General features: G+C 38.3%; 1 protein-coding gene across 1 annotated transcript; it reads left to right on the top strand.

The window, feature by feature from the left end:
• The first annotated feature begins 2,747 nt into the window (after positions 1-2,747).
• LOC307170016 (CD48 antigen-like) lies at positions 2,748-21,071 on the top strand. Its single transcript, XM_079890949.1, has 5 exons — positions 2,748-2,793; positions 19,792-20,006; positions 20,270-20,563; positions 20,631-20,774; positions 20,854-21,071. Exons 1-5 carry the CDS (start codon positions 2,765-2,767, stop codon positions 20,868-20,870), a joined length of 699 nt encoding a protein of 232 aa, XP_079747075.1. The 5' UTR covers positions 2,748-2,764; the 3' UTR covers positions 20,871-21,071.
• Positions 21,072-22,662: the final 1,591 nt, after the last annotated feature.

Below are 22,662 nucleotides of genomic sequence, written 5' to 3'. Positions count from 1 at the left end.
AATAAATGGCTTCTAGTAGTGAAAAATTACATAGTGTGGCTTTATCAGTGTATTCACTATCAGAGCTCTGTACCTGTCAGGTATAACAGTGTTTTTACTTGCATGAGTTTGCTGTTACAGTCTCTAAACCGTGCAGCCGTTTCTCCGCTCACAGCATTGAAGTTCAGTCTCGCCACTGTGTTCATGTTGTCCTACGGTTTCCTCAACAGAGTAATGCTTCAAGTTCTCACTCATCATGCGTTGTCTTTTGTTTGGTCTGGTTTCGGGTTGGGAAAAGATTGTATAGCTAATTCTCAAAAGTTCATTGAACTTCACTGAACTTGAATGCAATCAGCTGCGCAATTTACAAACTTAATGGCTGCGAGTAAATCAGTGTTTTCTGCTTGAAGAATTTGTTTGCTGGCTAAGTTTCATTAGGCTACATTTCTAATCAAGCATATATTCATAACTGTAAAATAAAAAATATATTCAGGGATTGACATAAAGGTTTTCAACTTATATTGACTTCAATTAATCAGTTCTGGAATGTTATAAGTTAAAGGTATGTAATGATGTCAAGGAGGCAGTTTAACTTTATCAAGCCCTGGTGCCGTCTAACAAAACACATGCATTAAGTTACAGTACAGACAATCTGCAGTCACTGAAACTTTCAGCAGTATTTGTGTATTTATGACAGCATATTCCATTCAATACTTTGACAGCATTATAAATAAATAGAATGTATAAGTAATTCTTACTCTTAAGGCCTTCAAGAGTTAAGACACATCAAAACGTTGTAAAAGAACTAGCGGGGACGGAAGCTGAATGTGTCGTTGTCTCGTGACTGTTATTTACGTGCAGCCAGTCAGACTGTTTTCTCTTCTCGATTCAACATGCTCAGTTGGCCAAACCCCCCCCCCCCCCCCCAAAAAAAAACGTAAGTCAATGTTGCCCATTTAGCAATGTTGTTTTTCCCACCCCTTTAGCGACTTTTTTCATCAAATCTCACCTAGCGACTTCTTGGACAAACCTTATATAGTTCCTGAGACTCGCTAGTATGTCATCTAGCGTCATTTAGCGAGCAGTTTTAGCTACTGTCCATTGAAAGCCGTTCGCAACAGAGCAATGAAGTCTGACTGGTGCTGATGGTTCAGAACACACCGCAAAAACAGGCGAACAACGCTCAACAGCAGCTCGATGTTGGTCAACGGCCGACCGTCAGCTTGGTGTGTCGAGGCCTTTTAGCATTAAAGCTGTCCACTTACAATCCAACGTATCATAACAGGGTGGATGTTTTTAGCTAATATAGCCAATTTCTAGCTAGGAAAGAACGACATGCTAGTAGAAGATTAACATTTAGAAAAATAATAAATAAATCATATTCATAAAAAATTCTAAAATTACTAATGTGGTGACAAACTAAATTATATCACTGAATAAGAGACAAACACACATCTTAAAGATAAACTTTTTTCCACACTAACAATCTCAAAAACACACAACAATTACTAAAACTTCAACTAAAAAAAAAAAAAAAAAAAAAAAAAAAAAAAAATAGTATCTCAACGATACTGAAATAACATTGTTTGAGTCTCACATGATAAATGTTAATAATATTTTTTTTTAAATGTTAGTTTAAGACTCACTAAAATAACATTTTAACTTCTCAACTTCATGGGACACTTTTGAAAATAAACCCACTGAACAGGATCTATTACTGAAGCTGTTTTGAAGAGTTTGGCTTTTCATATTCGTGGACTGAAACCGATGACATTTTTTTTTCTCAAATTAGTTTTGCTCTGTTTGTGTTTGTGGCGTCTGGATGGTGAGTTTTAAATGTGTTTTTCTGGTTTCAGTTTTTTCTGTTCTGATGTGATAAATTACTGGTTAAATTACAACATTCAACATACAACATTAACTGTTATTCTCATATAGAAATAATTAAACTGTCAGATCAAGCGTGAATTCAGCTCTAAACTCAATTATTAGTGATTTATTAAATATAACAAAATAAATATGAAGACATACTCAACAGCATTAGTTTGAGTGTGACATTAAACATTACAGTAAAAGTATCTTATTTTAGTTATTGTTTCATATATAAATCTATTTCTCTTCTCATCGTCATTTGTCTTTGTACTGCTGCAGAATATTAATAATGTCATGTTTAAATTAATAAAAGTATTTTAGTGAAAGTATTCAAGTGATTTGAAAAACTCTGTTTTCAGGAGTGTTTGGAGCTACAGTTAAAATATCAGTGATGGAGGGAGATTCAGTCTCTCTAAACTCTGATCTTACTGAAATGAAGGATGATGATGTGATTCAGTGGAGATTTGGAAATAAAAGCACTTTAATAGCTGAAATCAATAAACGGACCGACAGAATCACTGTATATGATGATTTTCTTGATGGGAGATTCAGAGACAGACTGAAGCTGGACAATCAAACTGGATCTCTGACCATCACAAACACCAGAACTGAACATGCTGGAGTTTATCAACTACAGATCAACAGTGAGACCAAGAGATTCAGGCTCACTGTCAATGGTGAGTTCAAAGCGGTTAAACCTATTTTATAATGACAACATTTAAATGAATTCATACGCCATTTGTTTTTTTGTTTGTGTTGTTTTAAGGTATTGTTTATTTTAAATTTCAATCTTTAATTTAATAAACAATTATAATCTGTTTATCTGTGACAAACCCTGTTTCTGTTTGTTCTGTGTGATGATTCAGTGTCAGTGATGGAGGGAGGTTCAGTCACTCTAAAAGCTCGTCTTACTGAAATGAAGGATGATGATGTGATTCAGTGGAGGTTTGGAGATGAAAACACTTTAATAGCTGAAATCAATGTAACGGCCGACAGAATCACTGTATATGATGATGTTCTTGATGGGAGATTCAGAGACAGACTGAAGCTGGACAATCAAACTGGATCTCTGACCATCACAAACACCAGAGCTGAACATGCTGGAGATTATCAACGACTGATCAACGGTGTGAGAAAGCGGTTCAGTCTCATTGTCTATAGTGAGTTTATTATTGGTTCCCTTTCAGTCGCTCACGTTCGACATAACGTCGACGTGACGACGTAATTGGGAACACTTCAGGGAGCCCTATCAACTTCGAGTGTCTACAGAACGAGCCAATGAACGTTGGAGTGCGTGAATCTCGTCATGCGCCCCCGCCCCGGGTATAAACAGGAAGCGGGCGCACACACATTGGGTCTCATTCATGAAACATTCGTAAATATACGAGTAAATATGTGAGTGATTTGCGCGTAAAGAGACATTCCCGAAAATTCTTCTCCTGATTCACAAATACTTCGTAAACGTCAGATTTGATAGTGAAATGTGTGTGTGGGTTAATGAATTCCAATCAGTCGTAAATAGGACGCGCGTGCACGCTCATTCTCAATTACCATAAATCCCGCCCATTAAAACCGACTGACAACTATATATGGGCATCATATTATGACACGAAACGAAGGATTTCAACACATCTTCTCAAAAGCGAATGAAGAAGAGAAATTTCTCAGATGCAGAAATTGAAGTTTTATTATCAGAAGTTCATTCAAAACGCCACATTTTATTTTCAAGCGTACATAGTGGCGTATCAGATCCTAAAAAAAGGATTTTTTAGGTAATACCTAAATGCTTTAGGTAAAAATGCTTGGCAGCATATTACAGATGCAGTTAATGGAGCTTCATCTGTTAACCTGTTAAGCTGCAACCCCACTTTTGAAAAATCCCCAGAAATGACATACCCAAACTGAAACAGATACAGTTCATGAACCCTTTGTACTAAAAGCACAAGTATGATCTCATTTGAAAGCTGACACCTGGCATTTATTGTAAATGTAGAATTAATTATTGTCATAATGAAAAAAATTGTTATAAATAGCTTCAAAGTTTTGTAAAGTTATTAGAAATTAATTTTTATGAAACATCCTCATGAAAATAAAATTGAAGTTGGCACTGTAGCTATCTAGAAATGCACTACAGCTAAAGCCACATGTCTAAACATTTTGTTTCAAATCTGAAGATAATAAGTCCAAAACTCTGTATTTAGTTAAATGTTTTTCAAGACCATGTCAAATGACTTTATTTTGATTTGACTCTAAAATGCAACTGATGTTTATTGTCATCTTCTAACCATCTATCCAGTATATTGTCTCTATTGTTTTGTGGTGCAAACGAGCCCCATTCAGTCTCAGTCTCCCCCTGAATATATCAATATTTCTCCAAATCTGCACATTTTTGAGCTAAAAGCCCTGAAGGACGTTGTTTTGTGAATCGCTGTCATGACGACAGCACGGAGTTTTTTTATGAATGAAAGCGGCTGACGCGCATAATTCATATTAAAGGTATCAACTCATTTTTTCATTTCATAACTCCTGACACAAATTAAGAAATAACTGTTGCTATAAGTTTCTCAGAATACAATAGTGGTCAAATACTGAAACTTGAGTCTTATATCTTTTTAATGATGTATAGTTTGTCAAGGTATAACATTAAATCTGATAGTAACTTTGAACTATATATATAAAAAAAACACGCTTCAGTGCGCCCGCGCACTGGCAACGGTTAACAGGTTAATCATACAATCGATTTAATTATATCATATGGAACCGATCCAACCGATATAGATATTATACCGCAAAGTGATGATGTTACTGACCATTACATGGTAACTTGCATATTACGTACTGCTGTAATATGTCATGCTGCGCCGCGTTATCGACCAGGCAGAACAATCCTCCCATCTACCATAGATAATTTCTCAAATTGCTTATCCGATTTGTTTCCGCTGCTGCCTGAACCCAAACAAACAGATGAACTAGAAGAACTAACTAGCACTATGAGCACCATTCTCTCCAGAACATTGGATATTGTTGCACCCGTTAAATTAAAAAAGGTCAGAGAGAAAAGTAAAGCACCATGGTACAACAATGCAAGAATGTTCTAAAGAGAGAAACCCGTAATTTAGAGCGTAAATGGAAACAAACTAACTTAGAGGTCTTTAGAATCGCGTGGAAAGACAGTATGTCAAGTTATAAAAAGGCCCTAAAAACGGCCAGGGCTGAGCACCTCCGCAAACTAATAGAAAACAACCAAAACAATCTCAATTATCAATTATCACCCCGCAAGAACAATTACAGTGCTTTACAACTATAGAACAAAAAGAGTTAAATAAACTTATCACTTCCTCTAAAACAACAACATGTTTATTAGATCCTATACCAACTAAACTACTGAAAGAAGTGTTACTTATAGTGGAAGAGCCTCTCCTCAATATTATTAACTTTATCTTTAGGTCATGTTCCAAGAACATTTAAATTGGCAGTTATAAAACCACTCATTAAGAAACCACAATTAGATCATAATAACCTAGCAAATTATAGACCAATTTCAAATCTTCCATTTATGTCTAAAATATTAGAAAAAGTTGTGTCCGCTCAACTGGGCTCTTTCTTGCAAGAAAATTACATCTATGAAAAGTTTCAGTCTGGTTTTAGGCCGCACCATAGCACTGAAACTGCGCTCGTTAAAATCACAAATGATTTACTTTTAGCTTCTGACCAAGGCTGTATCTCAATACTAGTTTTACTTGATCTTAGTGCTGCGTTTGATACTATAGATCATACAATACTCTTAGATCGACTACAAAATTATACTGGTGTTCAAGGACAAGCATTAAGCTGGTTCAGATCATACTTCTCTGACCGCTACCATTTTGTCTATTTAAATGGAGAAAAATCAATCATAACTTCAGTAAACTATGGAGTGCCGCAAGGATCTGTGTTAGGCCCTCTATTATTCTCAATATATATGTTGCCACTTGGAAATATTATAAGGAAACATGGAATTAGTTTCCATTGTTATCCTGATGACACTCAAATATATATTTCATCACGGCCGGATGAAAACGCTAAATTATCCAAATTGACAGAGTGTGTTCAAGATATAAAAGATTGGATGACGTGTAATTTTCTTTTATTAAATCCAGACAAGACAGAGGTACTACTTATTGGTTCAAAAAACCACCCACAAATCCTCTCACAATACAATTTTAACATAGTAGGATGCCCTGTTACTTTATCCTCTACACAGTAAAAGACCTGGGTGTTATTTCATAACATTATTTCATATGTTACAAAAACAGCCTTCTTCCACCTTAGAAACATTGCTAAGCTACGTAATATGCTATCAGTTTCTGATGCAGAAAAGTTAGTTCATGCATTCATGACCTCGAGACTAGATTACTGTAATGCTTTATTAGCTGGTTGTCCTGCATTCTCAATAAACAAGCTACAGTTAGTCCAAAATGCAGCCGCTAGAGTTCTTACTAGATCAAGAAAATATGATCATATAACACCGATTTTAATATCACTACATTGGTTACCTATAAAGTCCCGTATTAACTACAAGGTATTGCTACTGACTTATAAAGCCCTAAACGGCTTAGCTCCAGTCTATTTAACGGATCTTCTATCGCCCTACAATCCATCGCGCTCTTTAAGATCACTTAATTCGAGGTGTTTGGTCATACCTAGGATATCCAGATCCACCACAGGAGGGAGAGCATTTTCACATTTAGCTCCAAAACTCTGGAATAGCCTTCCTGATACTGTTCATTGCTCAGACTCGCTCTCCCAGTTTAAAACTAGATTAAAGATGCATCTCTTCAGCCAGGCATTCATATAATATTTTTAATCTTACAGTTAAATCCGGTCTATAGTTCATAAACGCCAGAGGAGAACTGGCCCCCGACTGAGCCTGGGTTCTTCCAAGGTTTTTTTTTTTCTCCATTAGGTCACCTGATGGAGTTTTTCGGTTCCTTGCCACTGTTGCCTTTGGCTTGCTCAGTTGGGGATATTTTGGGGATATTTAATTTTAATTTTATCAATCAATAAATTCCATTAGAAACAAAACTTGTTGTATTATTTTAATTTAATACTGTGAAGCTGCTTTGATACAATCTGTATTGTGAAAAGCGCTATACAAATACACTTGACTTGACTTGACTTGACTTGAATCCTCCTCGCCCACTCTCTATACCCTCTTGGGATTTGTCTCTGGTCCTTTTGGCACTTGAGAGACCACCCTTCGAGCCTCTGCAATCAGCTGAGTTAAAAATCCTGTCCTGTAAGACAGTACTCCTGGTTGCATTGGCCTCTATCAAGAGGTTAGGGGACCTGCATGCATTTTCGGTCGACGAATCGTGCCTAGAATTCGGCCCGGATAACTCTCACGTGATCCTGAGACCCCGGCCCGGATACGTACCCAAGGTTCCTACCACTCCCTTCCGGGACCAGGTAGTGAACCTGCAAGCGCTGCCTTCGGAGGAGGCAGACCCAGCCCTGGCTTTTCTCTGTCCCGTTCGCGCTCTGCATCTGTACGTGGACAGAATGCAAAGTCTCAGGACCTCAGATCAGCTCTTCGTCTATTACGGAGGCCAGCAGAAGGGGAAGGCTGTCTCCAAGCAGAGGATGGCCCACTGGATAGTGGATGCCATCGCCTTGGCTTACGAAGCCCAAGGCGTGCCCTGCCCGCCTGAGTTGAAAGCCCACTCCACTAGGGGTGTCGCTTCTTCCTGGGCACTGGCACACGGCGCCTCGCTGACAGACATCTGTAGAGCTGCGGGCTGGGCGACACCTAACACGTTTGCTAGGTTTTATAGCCTACGTGTTGAGCCGGTTTCTTCCTGTGTGCTCGCTTCAACTAGCCGGTAACACTGAAGTTCCCGCTCTAGTGTCGGCTTGATGCGCCACTCCCTTCCTAGGAATGGATACGTGCGCTTTTTGCTCCAGCTGAGTTCCCCAATTGGTGAACCCTGTGAGTTCCTCCACACCCCTTCAGCAGTCGGACGTTGCGGAGCGTCCGACGCCAGGCCTAGTGCTCATATGCTTGTGTAACTTGTGCTAGGCTGGGTTCCATATGTGGTGATCCCTGCGGCGATCCCATATGTGTATTCTTCCATGACCAGCTCCCTGCGGTGAGCCCGTGTCTTTCCCTCGGCAGAGTCTGCTCTGTCGTCACTGTCGGTGTAGTCTCCCCCTTCGGGTGGAGCCACCCCAGTGACATTCCATATGTTGCACTGCCTCTTCGGCCAGTCCATATGTGTATTCTCCACATGTTACCTCCCTTCGGGCAGGATGTGGCTCCGCAGCGTCCTTTCCCCTGGAAAGGTACGCTTTCCCAATGTTATCCAAGAGTTCCACTGTGTGGGGTGTAATGGAACAGCAGTTGAACTCCCTCTACGCAGGTCTTCCGCCCCAGCAGTTGGGGGTCTGAGAGTCTTGCGTAGGGCGCTGGATGTGGCAGCAACTGTGGCGTTTTCCATGGGATCCCAATTACGTCATCACGTCGACGTTATGTCGAACATGAGCAACTGAAAGGGAGACGTAACGTCCCGTCACCACCGTTGCTGACCATCGCTGCATGGCCGTCACAAATCTCGGCTCCTCAGCGAAAACAATGTGTGCGTGTGCCGATGACGCGATTCACGCACGCCAAAGTTCATTGGCTCGTTCTGTAGACACTCGAAGTTGATAGGGCTCCCTAAAGTGATCCCAATTACGTCGTCACGTCGACGTTACATCTCCCATTCCCTCCTTCAGGGAACGAGGGTTACATCAGTAACCGAGACGTTCCCTTTGTTTGTTAATCACTTTGAAGTATACATATCCTAAATGTAAAAAAGAGTTTTTCAATTTTAAAATAGTTAAATCTAAGACACACCATCATTTTTGGAGTTCAAATTTCAAACTTCTAAACACTTTTCTTTGGATTGATTATTCTGATACTGGCATCTCTGTGTAATTCATTTTTTTTTTTTATCTGAAAATCACAAACACTCCCTCAGCAGAGATTATGATTTACTCTGATGTTTCTAATCTTTCTCAGTTCGTCTGTTCCTGTCATCACCAGTAACTGCCGTAACTCCGTTCAATTAAATGAAATGTTCAGTGTAGACATAATCACTAATTTAGTCATTTCGCACCCGTCCGATGTAGAGAAGATGAGCTTTCAGCTTATAGATTCTCCTATCCTAGAGAGAGTGAAGTGCTATAAGTGCTAATGAGGATTTCTGTCTAGATGTGTAATTAACCTTTTTGAGGTTTTCTTTTGCTTGATGTTTATTATAGATACAGTAAGACAGAAACTCACCTGTTCACCGCTCATTTTTTCAGCTGTAGTCAAATGCAAGCGTTTCAAACAGGGGGGCAGGGTTTCATAAAATATTAAAGCTTCCCCGGGCGCCGCCATTGATTAGCGGACCATCACCTGCTGTTAGCATTCCATTGACTCCCATTCATTTTGGCGTCACTTTGACTGCAAATAACTTTACATCTGAGGCGTTTAAAGACTCCATTTGTCCATTATTTATTTCTAAAGAAACACGAAAATGTATAAAATGCTCCATTACCTTGTATCTTAAGTTATGGCCCCGTAGATGCAGTTTTTGTAAAATTAGGCTAACGATTGCGTCATAAGCACGCGACTCTCTGTCGCACAGTAGAGAGATTACCGTATGGACAGGAGGAGAAGCTCGCGAGCAATTGGGGGGACGTGGAGGCAAAATGACAAAGTAATTAATCAGAATACTTAGCAGAAGTTGCTCCTGCTGCTAGCTCATGGACACCTCCTACTCACACTCTCCGTCTCTGCAAGTTTCGGAAGGGAATGATTCAGATTTCTCTTGGCACAGCTACTAGAAGACAGACGGGTTGCTCACGTCACATCTATGTTGTCAAGCTCAGTTTGAGTCTGCGCAGTACGCTCAGCCATCAGGAAGTTAGTGCTTCTAATTGACTTCACTTTTCTTCATTGTAACCTATGGGGTCGCTGTGTCCAGTTTATATACTGTCTATGGTTTCAAATCAGTGCTTCTCCCAGGAGACTAGTGCTAAATTAATCCACTATCTTAGCGCCATCTACTGTTTTAGAAGAGGAAGTTGCTCAACTGCATTTGTGAGAAAATCGATCCGAGAGATCTCATAAAAAGACAAGTGTCTCACAATCATAACAGACAGACATGCATTTGTATGCACTAGATTTGGTATTTGTTTAAAGGTTACATGCAATTTGTAGGATGGTTTGTATTTATTTGTGAAATCTTATCTAGGCTCATTTATTTATATTTGTAAAACACAATACATATTTGTTACTCCTCTGCGTTTTTGCTCAAATTGACCTTTGTATTTGCACATTGCTTTCTGTTTGTTTGTGAGTCGAGTTTTCCTTTGCAAAGCAGATCGAGTTGCTGGATCAAAATGCTGGATTTATTTGTTTAATTGTGGCACAAAATTCACTCCATTCATCAGCGCTGATATTAGTGTTTATTGACTGATCTGATCTCAGTTTGATGTGTTTTTTCCTCAGACTCTGTCCACTGTTGTGGTCCTACTGAAGCTGTGATCCGATTGGTCCTCTCTGCTCTGGTGGGCGTGGCTACTGTCATTATTGTGGTTTATGAGATCAGATCCAGAAGAGCTGAACGAGATCAAGCACATATTCACACATCAGGTACATGATTGATGATGTCATTTCTCACAAACTCAATTTGCATATATTAATATTTGTGAGATTTATTAATTTACAGTTTTATATGTTCATCTTTTTCAGGAAGTATTGAAATCTAAAGCAAAACGCTGAACTTTAAAGGTTCTTCAAGTGTTTTTTTTTTGTTTTTCTAGCATTATTGTCATAATAAATAATATTGATTGAGCTTCTGTTCTCTCCTCCAGTGTCATATTTTTATAAAAACTAATTTGTAAGGCTTTGTTAATATTTCTCTGTGATATAAAAAAAAGTAAATAAAGAGTCATACAGATCTTACTTTACTACTCCTGCTGTATATCTGTCATATCTATTTGCTTACTTTTATCAATAAAGAGATTCAAGAGTCTCTCTATGTTTTATTACATTTATTATGTTGAGCTCCTCCTGGAGGAATACAGACTTTATATATAGTGTTGTAATGACCAGGAGACGTTGGGATATCTTTCAAGCAGAAGTTACTCTTTATTGAGGACTCGCTGTGTGTCGCTGTAGTCATCCAAGTCTAACTATAGCTCAGCACAGTAGAGTTTATACCTTTCAAAGGGGAGGGATACATAGAGGTGGAGACAATCTGAACAAAGCATGCAAATGCAGTTCAGGAGTCAGCCCTTTACTGGAGTTTCCCCAGCCCTGATCTCATCAGCATAACAGTGTCATTCAAATTCATAGATGCTAATCCAATCAGCCTGACAGACACCTGGGTTGCCTGTCTTAATCTTCTTAGAATCTCATCATCTTTATCTCAAAATGTAAAACACCATGTAAATAACTTTTTCAGTTGATATAACATTGTGTTGGAACCTAGATTTAACATTTTATAAATGTGTAGTCCTACAATAGCCTATATTATGATAAGCAGTGAGCCACATATAAAGCTTTAATTTTTTTAATATATTATTTAAAACATTATTTGTAAATGTTTACATTATTATTATTAGCTCATTAACTTTCTAATTTTCTTGATTTGGGACACAATATAATATACATTGAGAGCACATTGAAATACATAAACACAACATATCGATGCTCCATTTCCTCCAACGATAAAGTCTTTAAATCTCTAGTGTGATTTGTCTCTGTGGTCTCGTCTGAGGAGCAACTCCTCCATCTAGTGGCTCACTCTGAACTCACATGTTATCAGGAGTTATTTACTCAGTCTCTGTAATGAGATCCAGTGATTGTGTCTGTTACTCAAGAAAGCCACTAGATGGCGCTGTCACAGTGCCACTGTGTTCAGTATTATGTGAAGAATGCTATGCAACGAATATTGAAGAATAAAACCACGTTTTAGTGTTCAGAGAAAATAAACAGACATGTTGAAACTGCACTGAGAATTTTTTTTTTTTTTTTTAATCACTGAACAAAACATGGTAGGCCTACCAGGACTGAACTCAAACTAAAAACAGCTTGTTGTAAAAGCAACATGATGGAGACTTTGAAATCGGCAGAGAATGTGAAGCTCACGGGAATGTTGACAGCGACTGCCACAGTTTCAGGCAGCAATTTGAGTTACACATGGCAGCCATCGGGACACACACGAAGCCAGAAGCACGTTAGGTTGCTTTACTGACGATTGCTGGTCCACAGGCTATTTGTCAGAAACACAGGATAGAACTAGTGTGAAAATTTGAACAGTCATAAAGCCCAAATGCAGATAAACCAGATGACAGTTCTGGGGAGAAGATTTCAGAGCTTTAATTTGATGAAAGGCAAGTCCAAACTTTAACAGAAAAAAAAAAAAAAAAAAAAGTCAACTCCAAAAAGTTTGACAACAGTCCAAAAAGAAAATCCAAAAAGTCCACAAACAAAAATGTTCTCCAGAATCAACAAAAAATAAGAGGAATAGTTCCAGCCGGCAGATCTCAGAAGTTCACAATGCCAATCCAAAAGGCATTCAAAAAAGTTCACAAAGAAGATTTGTGAGTAATTTCAATAAAACAACACAAAGGAACCATTGCAGGTACACAAAGTAGATTTTGAATAAATCAAAAAGCATAGCAAGAGAATAACCTAGACATGGTCATGGCACGTGAAACATTGAGCAAAGTACTCATGAGAAGGGTGACTTAAAACACTGTGGAAGAAATTTTATGTTCTATTATGTTTGCACTTAATTATATTATAGAATCTTGGAAATATGATGGTTATTAGACTAATGTGGTGTCGATACATATTCTTATTAATATATGTATGTCTATGTCCTTGTATATGACCGGACAAAAGTTAATGTGACTGAATGTATGACCGAGTCTCCATTCAAGGGTGTAATATGATTAAGTATGATAGACAAATATAAACAATATGTTAGTTATGGCTAGGATGTATCTTGATGTAGCCTCGGGAAAACAACCTTGGGGGAGGAACAACTATAAAGAATGAAGGATACCCCCCACTCATGGTCACACTCTGCAGGCTCTTTGTAATGACTGTATGACTGCTGACCTTTCCTTGCAAGGGAATAAATAATTGTTAAAGACAATTGATCCATGTTTGTCTCTTATTCAGTGATGTAAAATTGTTTGCCACTACAACACAAACAGAGAACAAGGCACATGTGACAACAAGACAGAGACTGAAAACCAACAATAGACGCAATGGCGGCCTCTAGGGGCCAAAAGTAACTCTTTAACCCTGACACTATTAAAGTGTAAAGTAATCCCTTCATCTTTGATAAGAACGGAGATAAAAACAAGCTTGATGATGTGCTGGCCAAATTCACTGCTCACTGCTCACTGTTCACCTAAAAAGAATGAAACTTATGAAAGATATCCGTTTCGTTATTGAGAGAAACAGAACTTACTTTACAAAAGGCAATTAAGATCTGTCAAGCCAGTGAACTTGCCCAAATTCATATGAATATGTTGGGTGAGATGAAGCCAAAGAGCGTGTCTGCAATCATAGATGCCACAATCACTGCAGTTTTTTTGTCATTTGTTGTGTATCTTTGGATTATGTTGTGTTGTAAATAAATCCAAACAATCAAAAAGCCATTCTTTTTTAAATCTCCTCATTCTTTGTGCAAGGTTGCTCAGAATGATAGGGCCTGATGGCTCCTAATAGGGCTGTTAGGGGAGGGTCTTTGTCTTTCTCAGGTGTGAAAAGCTTACATATTAATGAGATGTTCACGCCTCTTGCATAAAGCTTTCTTACACAAAACACATCTTAGAAATTTTAAATCAATATATTGTCTTCTCTGAATGAGCAGTCAGGATGATTTTCACATAGTTTTGAAGCAAATATTCTAGGCTACGTCATACAATTTTCAAAAGTCTTATGAAGAAATAATCAGTATGGGTTTCATGGCCTTATTTCAGTGACAATTTTTGTTTTTGTTTTTTCACAAACCACGCATACATGTTATTATCTCAAAACTACAAACTTTTACACACATGCTGCTGATATATTATTGTAGCAGAGTTTGTGCTAAATACAGTGTAATCAGACTTTAGCCATGAAAATGTCACAAGTAACAGAAATAAGCACAAATGTCAGAGCATGTCAGAACACCTCCAGGGCCAGAAAACACCTCAGACCCCAGAGGGTTAAAGGGAAGCGACACACATCCAGAGCTGTAAAGCAGAAGGATGGTGTTTATAGTTGCAGTCGTTGTGGTACCGATCATCAGCCTAAGCAGTGTCCAGCTTCTGGAAAACATGTGCGAAATGTAAAGGTGTAAACATGTAAACAATGTGTTTCTAAATGAACAGTGAGACAAAAAGAGTGATCTGTTAAGATGATAGATGACTACACTAGACAAAGCAATGAAACTCTAGGCATAGGCAAGCTAAAAGTAATAGTGAAAGAGAAAGTGCATCACCTAATGTTGTTTTATTAACAAAGTTCGGGAGGAGTAATCTATAATAATCTATGGATCTACATTCCTCGACAGTTTCAGCATCCCTCCACCACCCCCGACTCCTCACTCTTGGTTTGTTCCTACCGGGTTCGGGCCAAATATCGAGCTCCTCGGACATCACGCCAAATACATTTTTACTTGAGTTATTTGTAAGTGAGAACTCATGAGCTGTTCACTGGTGAGGAACTATAGAGTCCCTGTCGGGTGACAAAGCCTGTGAGAACTTGAATCTTGTCGAAAGGGTGAACCACATCAACCATGACAGTTCAGCTGTGAGTACAAGCAACTGCGACACAGTGCAGAGCTTCGCAGATGTGTTTAAAGGCTTTGGTGTCTTTCCTTATGTTCACAAGATTCAGCTGAAAGAAAATGCACAACCTGTAGTGGATCCTCGAGTTCCAGCACCGCTCAACGATCGTCTAAAGAAAGAATTAGACAGGATTAGACATTAGGAGTTATCAAAAGAGTTGAAGAGCCAATGGACTGGATGAACTACATGGTGTCTGAATGACAACATAAAGCGTGAGCACTATCAAGCACCAAGACCTGAAGACTCCCTGGCTTTCCTCCCTGGCCACCGGTAAGGAAGTCGAATCCAGGAGCAGAATAATCTAGGAAGTTTATGACAGTTTAAAGTCCTCCGAGGCGAGTAATCCAGCCAACGAACACAACGGATATACTTCCCAAGCAAAGCGCTCCAAAACCAACCAGCAAAAAAGTAATCCAGAATCGATCGGGTGAGTTTTGAGAATAAAAGCACGCTCTCCCTAACGCCGGTATGCTGGTTCCTTATATGGGGAAAGCAGTTAAAATAAATGACAGAACATACACTGTTATTCATCAGTATTACTATACATAAGCTTCCCCTTATGTGGCCACGCTACATAAATCGTTTTGAGATTTAATTAACAAAAAATGTTTTGAGTTTTAATCCAGACTAGATCACCCTGAAATATCTAGTTTGTCCAGTCTTTGTGATACAACAAAAACGCTAATCTCTGAAGATAATCACATCACGCACATGCGTATTGTGTGTTCAGTCTATTGTGTTTCATCGCCATTTAATGGCCTGGCACCAGAATACAGCGTTTTATTCATTTTCGCAGATCCGTGTGAATGGGGATCGTTTTGACAATGGTGTTGTCCGTACTCGGAAAACTCAAAGGAAAAACTCCTCTGCTTTAAAGCATATTGTTGTCGTGTAAACGTACCCATAGCCATTTTATTCCTCTTATCTGTTTTAAATGTGTGTATGTCTTTAAATGATCATGGGTCTGCCTGTCATGTGCACAATCATCCCCTTAGGATGGTCCTTCAAGATGGCCGAGTACGATCGGTTTCCGGGTCACAGGCTGGAGGACAGAGGAGTGAGGAAACGAGGAAGCATCAATCAGAGTATTGAGAAGCACCCTGGGGGTCGTTGCTCACACTATGACCGTATGGTGATCTCCAGCACACTGGACGGTGGGGTTACCTTTGTGGACTTTCCAGCACAGTTTGGATTATCACCTCCGTGGGATTTGCATATACACCAGTGGACATGTCTCGCATTCACTTTGGGACTATCAACACGTTAGGATTCTTATGGACTGTTTTATGGTATAGTGCAAACAGACTACATGCTTTTAACAGTATTTTTAACGCTAGAATACCTTCGAATTCTAGTTTTATTGTGTTGTTTTAAGTTCCACGTGGAAACTGTAAATACGCTTAATTTATATCTGTTGTACATCTCATCTTTTTAAACACTCCAAACTCTCACACAGTTTAATCTGACCTCATTTAATTTCAGATAACATCTACCAATAATGCCTATCGTTAAAGCATTACAATAATCTAGCCTTGAGGTCATGAACACATGAACTAACTTTTCTGCATCTGATATTCAGAGCATATGTTGTAATTTAGAGACATTTTTAAGATGGAAAAAAGCGGGTTTTACAAACGCCAGAAATGTGGCTTTCAAAAGAAAGATTGCCATCAAAGATCACTTCTACACTGTGGTGTCTGGTTTGATCTGTCGAGGGGATAAACAGCTTCTGCTAGACGTTTGTGGTTGATCTGTGTGTGTCAGCAGTTTGTGGGTGAAGCGTTTCTTCATTTTCTCTCCTGCTAATAGCGAATAGAGAATTATTGGATTAGATATCTGTATCTACTGATGTGTTATTTAGTGCTGTGAGCTGTCAATCATATTTGACCTCTGACCTGTGACTCTTATTTGACTGTTGATGGATTCACTTTATTTCAGTGTAAAGATGTTTTGTGTGGAGTGGAAGATTGTGAGCTTCTTATTAGCAGGAGAGGAAATGAAGAAACGCTTCAGCCACAAACTACTGACACACACAGAGACGACAAACATCCAGCAGAAGCTGTTTATCCACCGACAGATCAAACCACACACACAGATGTTTGTACTGATAAAATAAAAGAGAAAAACCATTGCAGGGTCCATTTGACGCAAAAGCCAGTAAATTACATCATTAAGTAATTTTTGCTTGTGTTGCTACAACAAGAGTCAGAGTTAAAGGAACACACAGTAACCTGTAAATATAATTGTTCATTTAGAGAAATTAGAATTTGGTGACCTGCAAGATTTAGTCTTGGTAAAAACTGAGTCTTTTGGTCTTTTCTTCTGAAGAAACTGAGAAGGCCTGGATCAGTGTTTTCTGAAATAATGATGAGCTGATATAACATCTTTCATATTTCAACAGTGACGGTACAAGGACTGGAAAAACTACCCTGAAAACATTCAACATTTTAGTGTACAAACATCTCCAACAAGACCACCATTTTCATAACTTCAGGGCCAGAATTCATTTGAAAATGTAAGATCAGCAAAAGCTTGTTGATTTCCGTGATGTTAAAGGAGACGGATGTGTGAGCGGAAACTAACTGAGGTTGGGGGAGTATTACAGATACATTTCTAAGTTCAGTCGTGTTTCAGAGCAATCTGAGTGTTTCAAACATTAAGAGTTACTATCGCTTTTCAGTGAACCGATGAAGAAAATGTTTCTCAAATTAGTTTTGCTCTGTTTGTGTTTGTGGCGTCTGGAAATAAAGAAACTTTATTTCTATTTATATTCTGGTACCATGTGACAAATTACTGGTTAAAGGGATACTTCACCTCTGGAAAGATGAATGTGTATTTAAATTGGGTCATTTATGTAGTAGAAATGTGAAATTATTTTTTAATTTGGAGCCTTCTAGACTGAGAAAAGCCCAAAAAAAATTTGGCTCATGTGGATAAAAGACAACATCTCCCAGAATGCACTTGCTTAGCCGCCGTACGAAGCCACAAGCCACGCCTAGTTGACTCGAAACTGAAAAGACGCCGTTTTATCGTGAGTCTCCGTGACGAGTCTTTTGCGTTCTACAGTCGCCATTCATCATGTTTACTGTGGCGAGCAGGACGAGGCTGAGGGCCGCGGGAGAACGGCGCGAGGCTGGTGGAGTGATTACTGATGAGCGACACCTGTGAGACACACCGGTCAAGTATCTCTCACGGAGGAGCGGGAATTTTCTTAGCAATGCTAAAACACACATCAACCGATCACTTGTATAGCGTTCATGTAAACACTACATTCAGATTCACCAGTCGGAATGAATTCAGTTAGATTGAAACAAAAGGTGTGCATGTAAACAATGAATGGCGACTGTAGGACGGCCGGACATGTCCGGGAAAAAGAGGATGTATAACCCCTACTACTCAGCTTTCTCCACAGAGCAAGAGCCTGTTGGCTTACCTTCCAAAGAAAAGATGGCTGACACTATTTGTACATTCTGTGAGTGAGATCCCACCCTCTATGGGCGGGTTGAAAACATGCAGAACATATGCAATAACAGCTCCTCCTACTGGCTGTAGTCTTTAGCCTCTGGCCAAAAAATCCTCCGATGATGCAAAATGACGATTTTTGCGTCATCTGAGGATTTTTTTCCAGACAAAAAAATATATAAATCTCTCATCTCAGGGGGATATGAGGGAGGGAAGCACGGTAATTTGAAAATACTACAGGTTTTCTACTGATACAAAGCTTAATGCTAAATGCTAAATGCTGAAGTATCCCTTTAATTTAGTTAGAGAAGATTATCATTCACTGATAGTGTCAGCTGTGGCTGTAGTGAAGCGCACGACTCAGGAAATAACTCAAAGAACAGTCTTTAATCTAATAATCCACACAATACACAGGAGAATCATGAGGAGAAACACAACCACGTAACGTAGACGATACCGGACGATGAACTGGACAGAACTCAGGGTTTAAATAACAGGGAGATAATCAGAAGAACAGAAACAGGTCTGAGATTAATGAACTAATGATAGAGAACACAGGCAAATGGAAACAGAGAGAAAACTAAATCTAAACAGAGCAAACATGTTACAGTTAGTCTCATATAGAAATAATTAAACTGTGATTTCACTGTGAGATCAAGTTTGAATTCAGCTCTAAACTCAGTTATTATGGATTGATTAAATAAAAAATATATAAATATGAAGCTCAGCTAATCAACACATTAGTTTTAGTGTGACATTAAACATTAAAGTAAAAGTTTTAGTTATTGGTTTTAGTAATTGTTCCATATATACATATATTTCTCTCTTCATTGCAATCATTCATCATCTTTTGTCTTTTGTTTGTGCTGCTGCAGAATATTATCAATTTCACATTTAAATTAATAAAAGTGTTTTAATGGATCTTCATCAAACCAACATCAAGTGATTTAAAAGCTTTAAAACTCTGTTCTTCAGGAGTGTTTGGTAGTGATCCTAGACGGCCAGTGTCAGTGATTGAGGGAGATTCAGTCTCTCTAAACTCTGATCTTACTGAAATGAAGGATGATGATGAGATTCAGTGGAGGTTTGGAGATGAAAACACTTTAATAGCTGAAATCAATGTAACGGCCGACAGAATCACTGTATATGATGATGTTCTTGATGGGAGATTCAGAGACAGACTGAAGCTGGACAATCAAACTGGATCTCTGACCATCACAAACACCACAACTGAACATGAAGGAGATTATAAACTACTGATCAACAGTGAGATCAAGAGGTTCGCTCTCTATGTCTACGGTGAGTTTAATATCAGTTTCACCTGTTTTATATTTTAACCAGCACAAATATACAATTATTAATCCAAACTCCATTTTGTTTCTGTTGTTTAATGATGATATTCATTTCAAATTTAAATTTCAAACAATTTACTTTCATAAATGACTGTCTTAATCTGTTGAACCCTGTTTCTGTTTTTGTTCCCCGTGTGTGTGTGTGTGTGTGTGTGTTTGGTGATTCAGGGCTGAAGTCAGTGTCAGTGATGGAGGGAGATTCAGTCTCTCTAAACTATCCTCTTACTGAAATGAAGGATGATGATGATGATCTGATTCAGTGGAGGTTTGAAAACACTGTAATAGCTGAAATCAATAAACGGACCGACAGAATCACTGTATATGATGATGTTCTTGATGGGAGATTCAGAGACAGACTGAAGCTGGACAATCAAACTGGATCTCTGACCATCACAAACATCACAACTGAACATAGTGGATGTTACGAACTTCAGACCAACAAATTCCGGATGAGGTTTTATTTTCGTCTCAATGTCTTCGGTGAGTTAAATATCAGTTTCACCCGTTTTATTTATTACAGCTTATAAAGTAGTATCTTATCATGACTTGTTAGTTTAAATAACTAATTCCCTTATTGTTTTTACATTAACAGACAGATTTATATTTCATTTTCTATTAAATTGTTTTTAAATGCTCTACTTTTGATCATCTCGGTTCCTCTCGATGTTTCTTCTTCGTCTGCTGGAATATCTTCATTCATTCTCATTTATCTTCATTTATCTTTATTCTCTCATGTTTTCCAGCTCGTCTGCCTGTTCCTGTCATCAGTAACTCTTCACACTGTTCATCATCATCATCATCATCATCATGTTCATTGGTGTGTTCATCAGTGGTGAATGTGAGTCATGTGACTCTCTCCTGGTACAGAGGAATCAGTGTATTGTCCAGCATCAGTGTGTCTGATCTCAGCATCAGTCTCTCTCTACCTCTGGAGGTGGAATATCAGGATAAAAACACCTACAGCTGTGTGCTGAACAATCCCATCAGCAACCAGACCACACATCTGGACATCAACACACTCTGTCACACATGTGCAGGTACCACAGCGCTGATATTAGTGTTTATTGACTGATCTGATCTCAGTTTGATGTGTTTATTCCTCAGACTCTGTCCACTGGTGTGGTCCTACTGAAGCTGTGATCCGATTGGTCCTCTCTGCTCTGGTGGGCGTGGCTACTGTCATTATTGTGGTTTATGAGATCAGATCCAGAAGAGCTGAACGAGATCAAGCACATATTCACACATCAGGTACTAATGTAATTTCTCACAAACTTACATATGTAACTTGAGGTTTACTTATTTGCCTTCATATGTTCATCTTTTTCAGGAAGTATTGAAATCTAAAGCAGAACGCTCACTCTCTTTGCCTATTTTCAGTCTGATAAAAAAAAAAAAAAAAAAATCCAGTTTGAAAGGCTTATTGTTTGTATTTCCCTCAGATACATCAAATAAATGAATAAAAAGAGACAGATCTTTACTACTGCTGTATATCTGTCACATGTGTTTTCTTGCCTTTATCAATAAAGTTTTCTCACTCTGAGGTTCAAGATTCTCTCCATGTTTTATTACATGTATTATGTCCAGCGACTCCTGGTGGAAAATAAACCTTATGTAGTATTAAAGATTTCAGCAGTGCACCACATATAAAGCTTTAGGGGGATCGATACCTCTGACAAAGAAAACAACCAGAAGAGTGGAAACTGCATCCATTATTAACTTAATTTTGGTTTTGTTGTGTTACCGAAGAAACTCTCCGTTCCTTCAAATGTAAATGAGACCAGAGTCTGACTTTAGCCAAACATGACTTTATCATGACCATTCTCACAGAGGCATGTGATGAAGAAGTTGAAGCGATGATGGAAGAAACTGGCAAAGTCAGATAAGAACACACCATTGCCCAGCCCGAACCCCAAAAAAACAAGAATAAAGGCGAAAGACAAAAGCAAACAAATGGATGAAATCACAAAGTGATATTTGACGCAATTCAAACCCTAATTAAGAGATTCGACAAGAAGGATCAGCGATTGAAAAAAGAATGGAGGAAAATGCTCAAGCAGTTCAAGAGAACAAAGAAGACATTGGCAGAAAGAAAGAGGAAATGGACTTGAGGAAGGAGAACATCTCACTGAACAACAGACGGGATCTCAGGCTAATCAGCCTCCCAGAAAAAGAATAAGAAGAAATAAGAGAAACAGTGATTGGAATCCCAGGCCAGTGATCATCCAGACGAGAGAGGCAGGAGTGAAGAGATGAACGTCCAGTTTAAAGAAGACTTTTCAAAGGAAGATCGTGAAGCTCATGCTAAGTTGTGGCTAAAAGTTCAAGAAGCCAGAAAAATGGGAAAAGAGCATTCCTAAAAGAAGGTTATGCACTCATTGATGGACTGAGAGTTGACCCGTAACTTGTGATTCTGAAAGGCAACATCTAGACACTATATCAGATTATCTACAGTTTAATTGTAATAAACTGGTATGGTTTTGTTATTGGGTTCTTTAGGACAAAATGTTCACTCCTGAAAAGTCGCGTTCATAGTGTAACAATTATATTATTAATCTATGTCTATTTCTTTTCTATCTTTGAATGTCAGGGGTTAAAACATAGTGTTAAGCGTAAAGCTATTGTTTTATTTTGCAAGGAATATGCACATATATCGAATGGCGATTTAATGTCATGTTATTTGTGTATATGTTCACATGCATATTATTGTTCCCTAATAAATTGAAATTGTTCAATAAAAAAAAAATGGCTTTACATTATTAAGACATTTAAAAATTTTTTGTAAATGTTTACATTGAGTTAAATAGTTTATTACATAATAAAATGTATATTATATCATATAATAATGCATAATAAATGGTTTTTATTTAATAATATTATTATTCTTCTACCACTACAGACTAATTTGTAAAAATATTATTGTTATTTTGTGCCTCTGACAGATTTTCTGGAGTAAAACACATATTCACATAAACACATCAACAATATGTTTCCATGACAAATATAGAGAGGTTGATTAGATTGAGTCAGAATAGAGAACGATGTTTAATTCACAGTCACTTCAGCATCTGTATTAGAAACAGAAGTGTTTAAGTGTTATCAGAAGTGTTTACTAGTGCGTGTTATGCTTGGGTAATAG

Source organism: Squalius cephalus, assembly GCF_949319135.1.
Source record: "Squalius cephalus genome assembly, chromosome: 13".
NCBI lineage: Eukaryota > Metazoa > Chordata > Actinopteri > Cypriniformes > Leuciscidae > Squalius > Squalius cephalus.
This window is presented reverse-complemented; position numbering and strand designations above follow the sequence as displayed.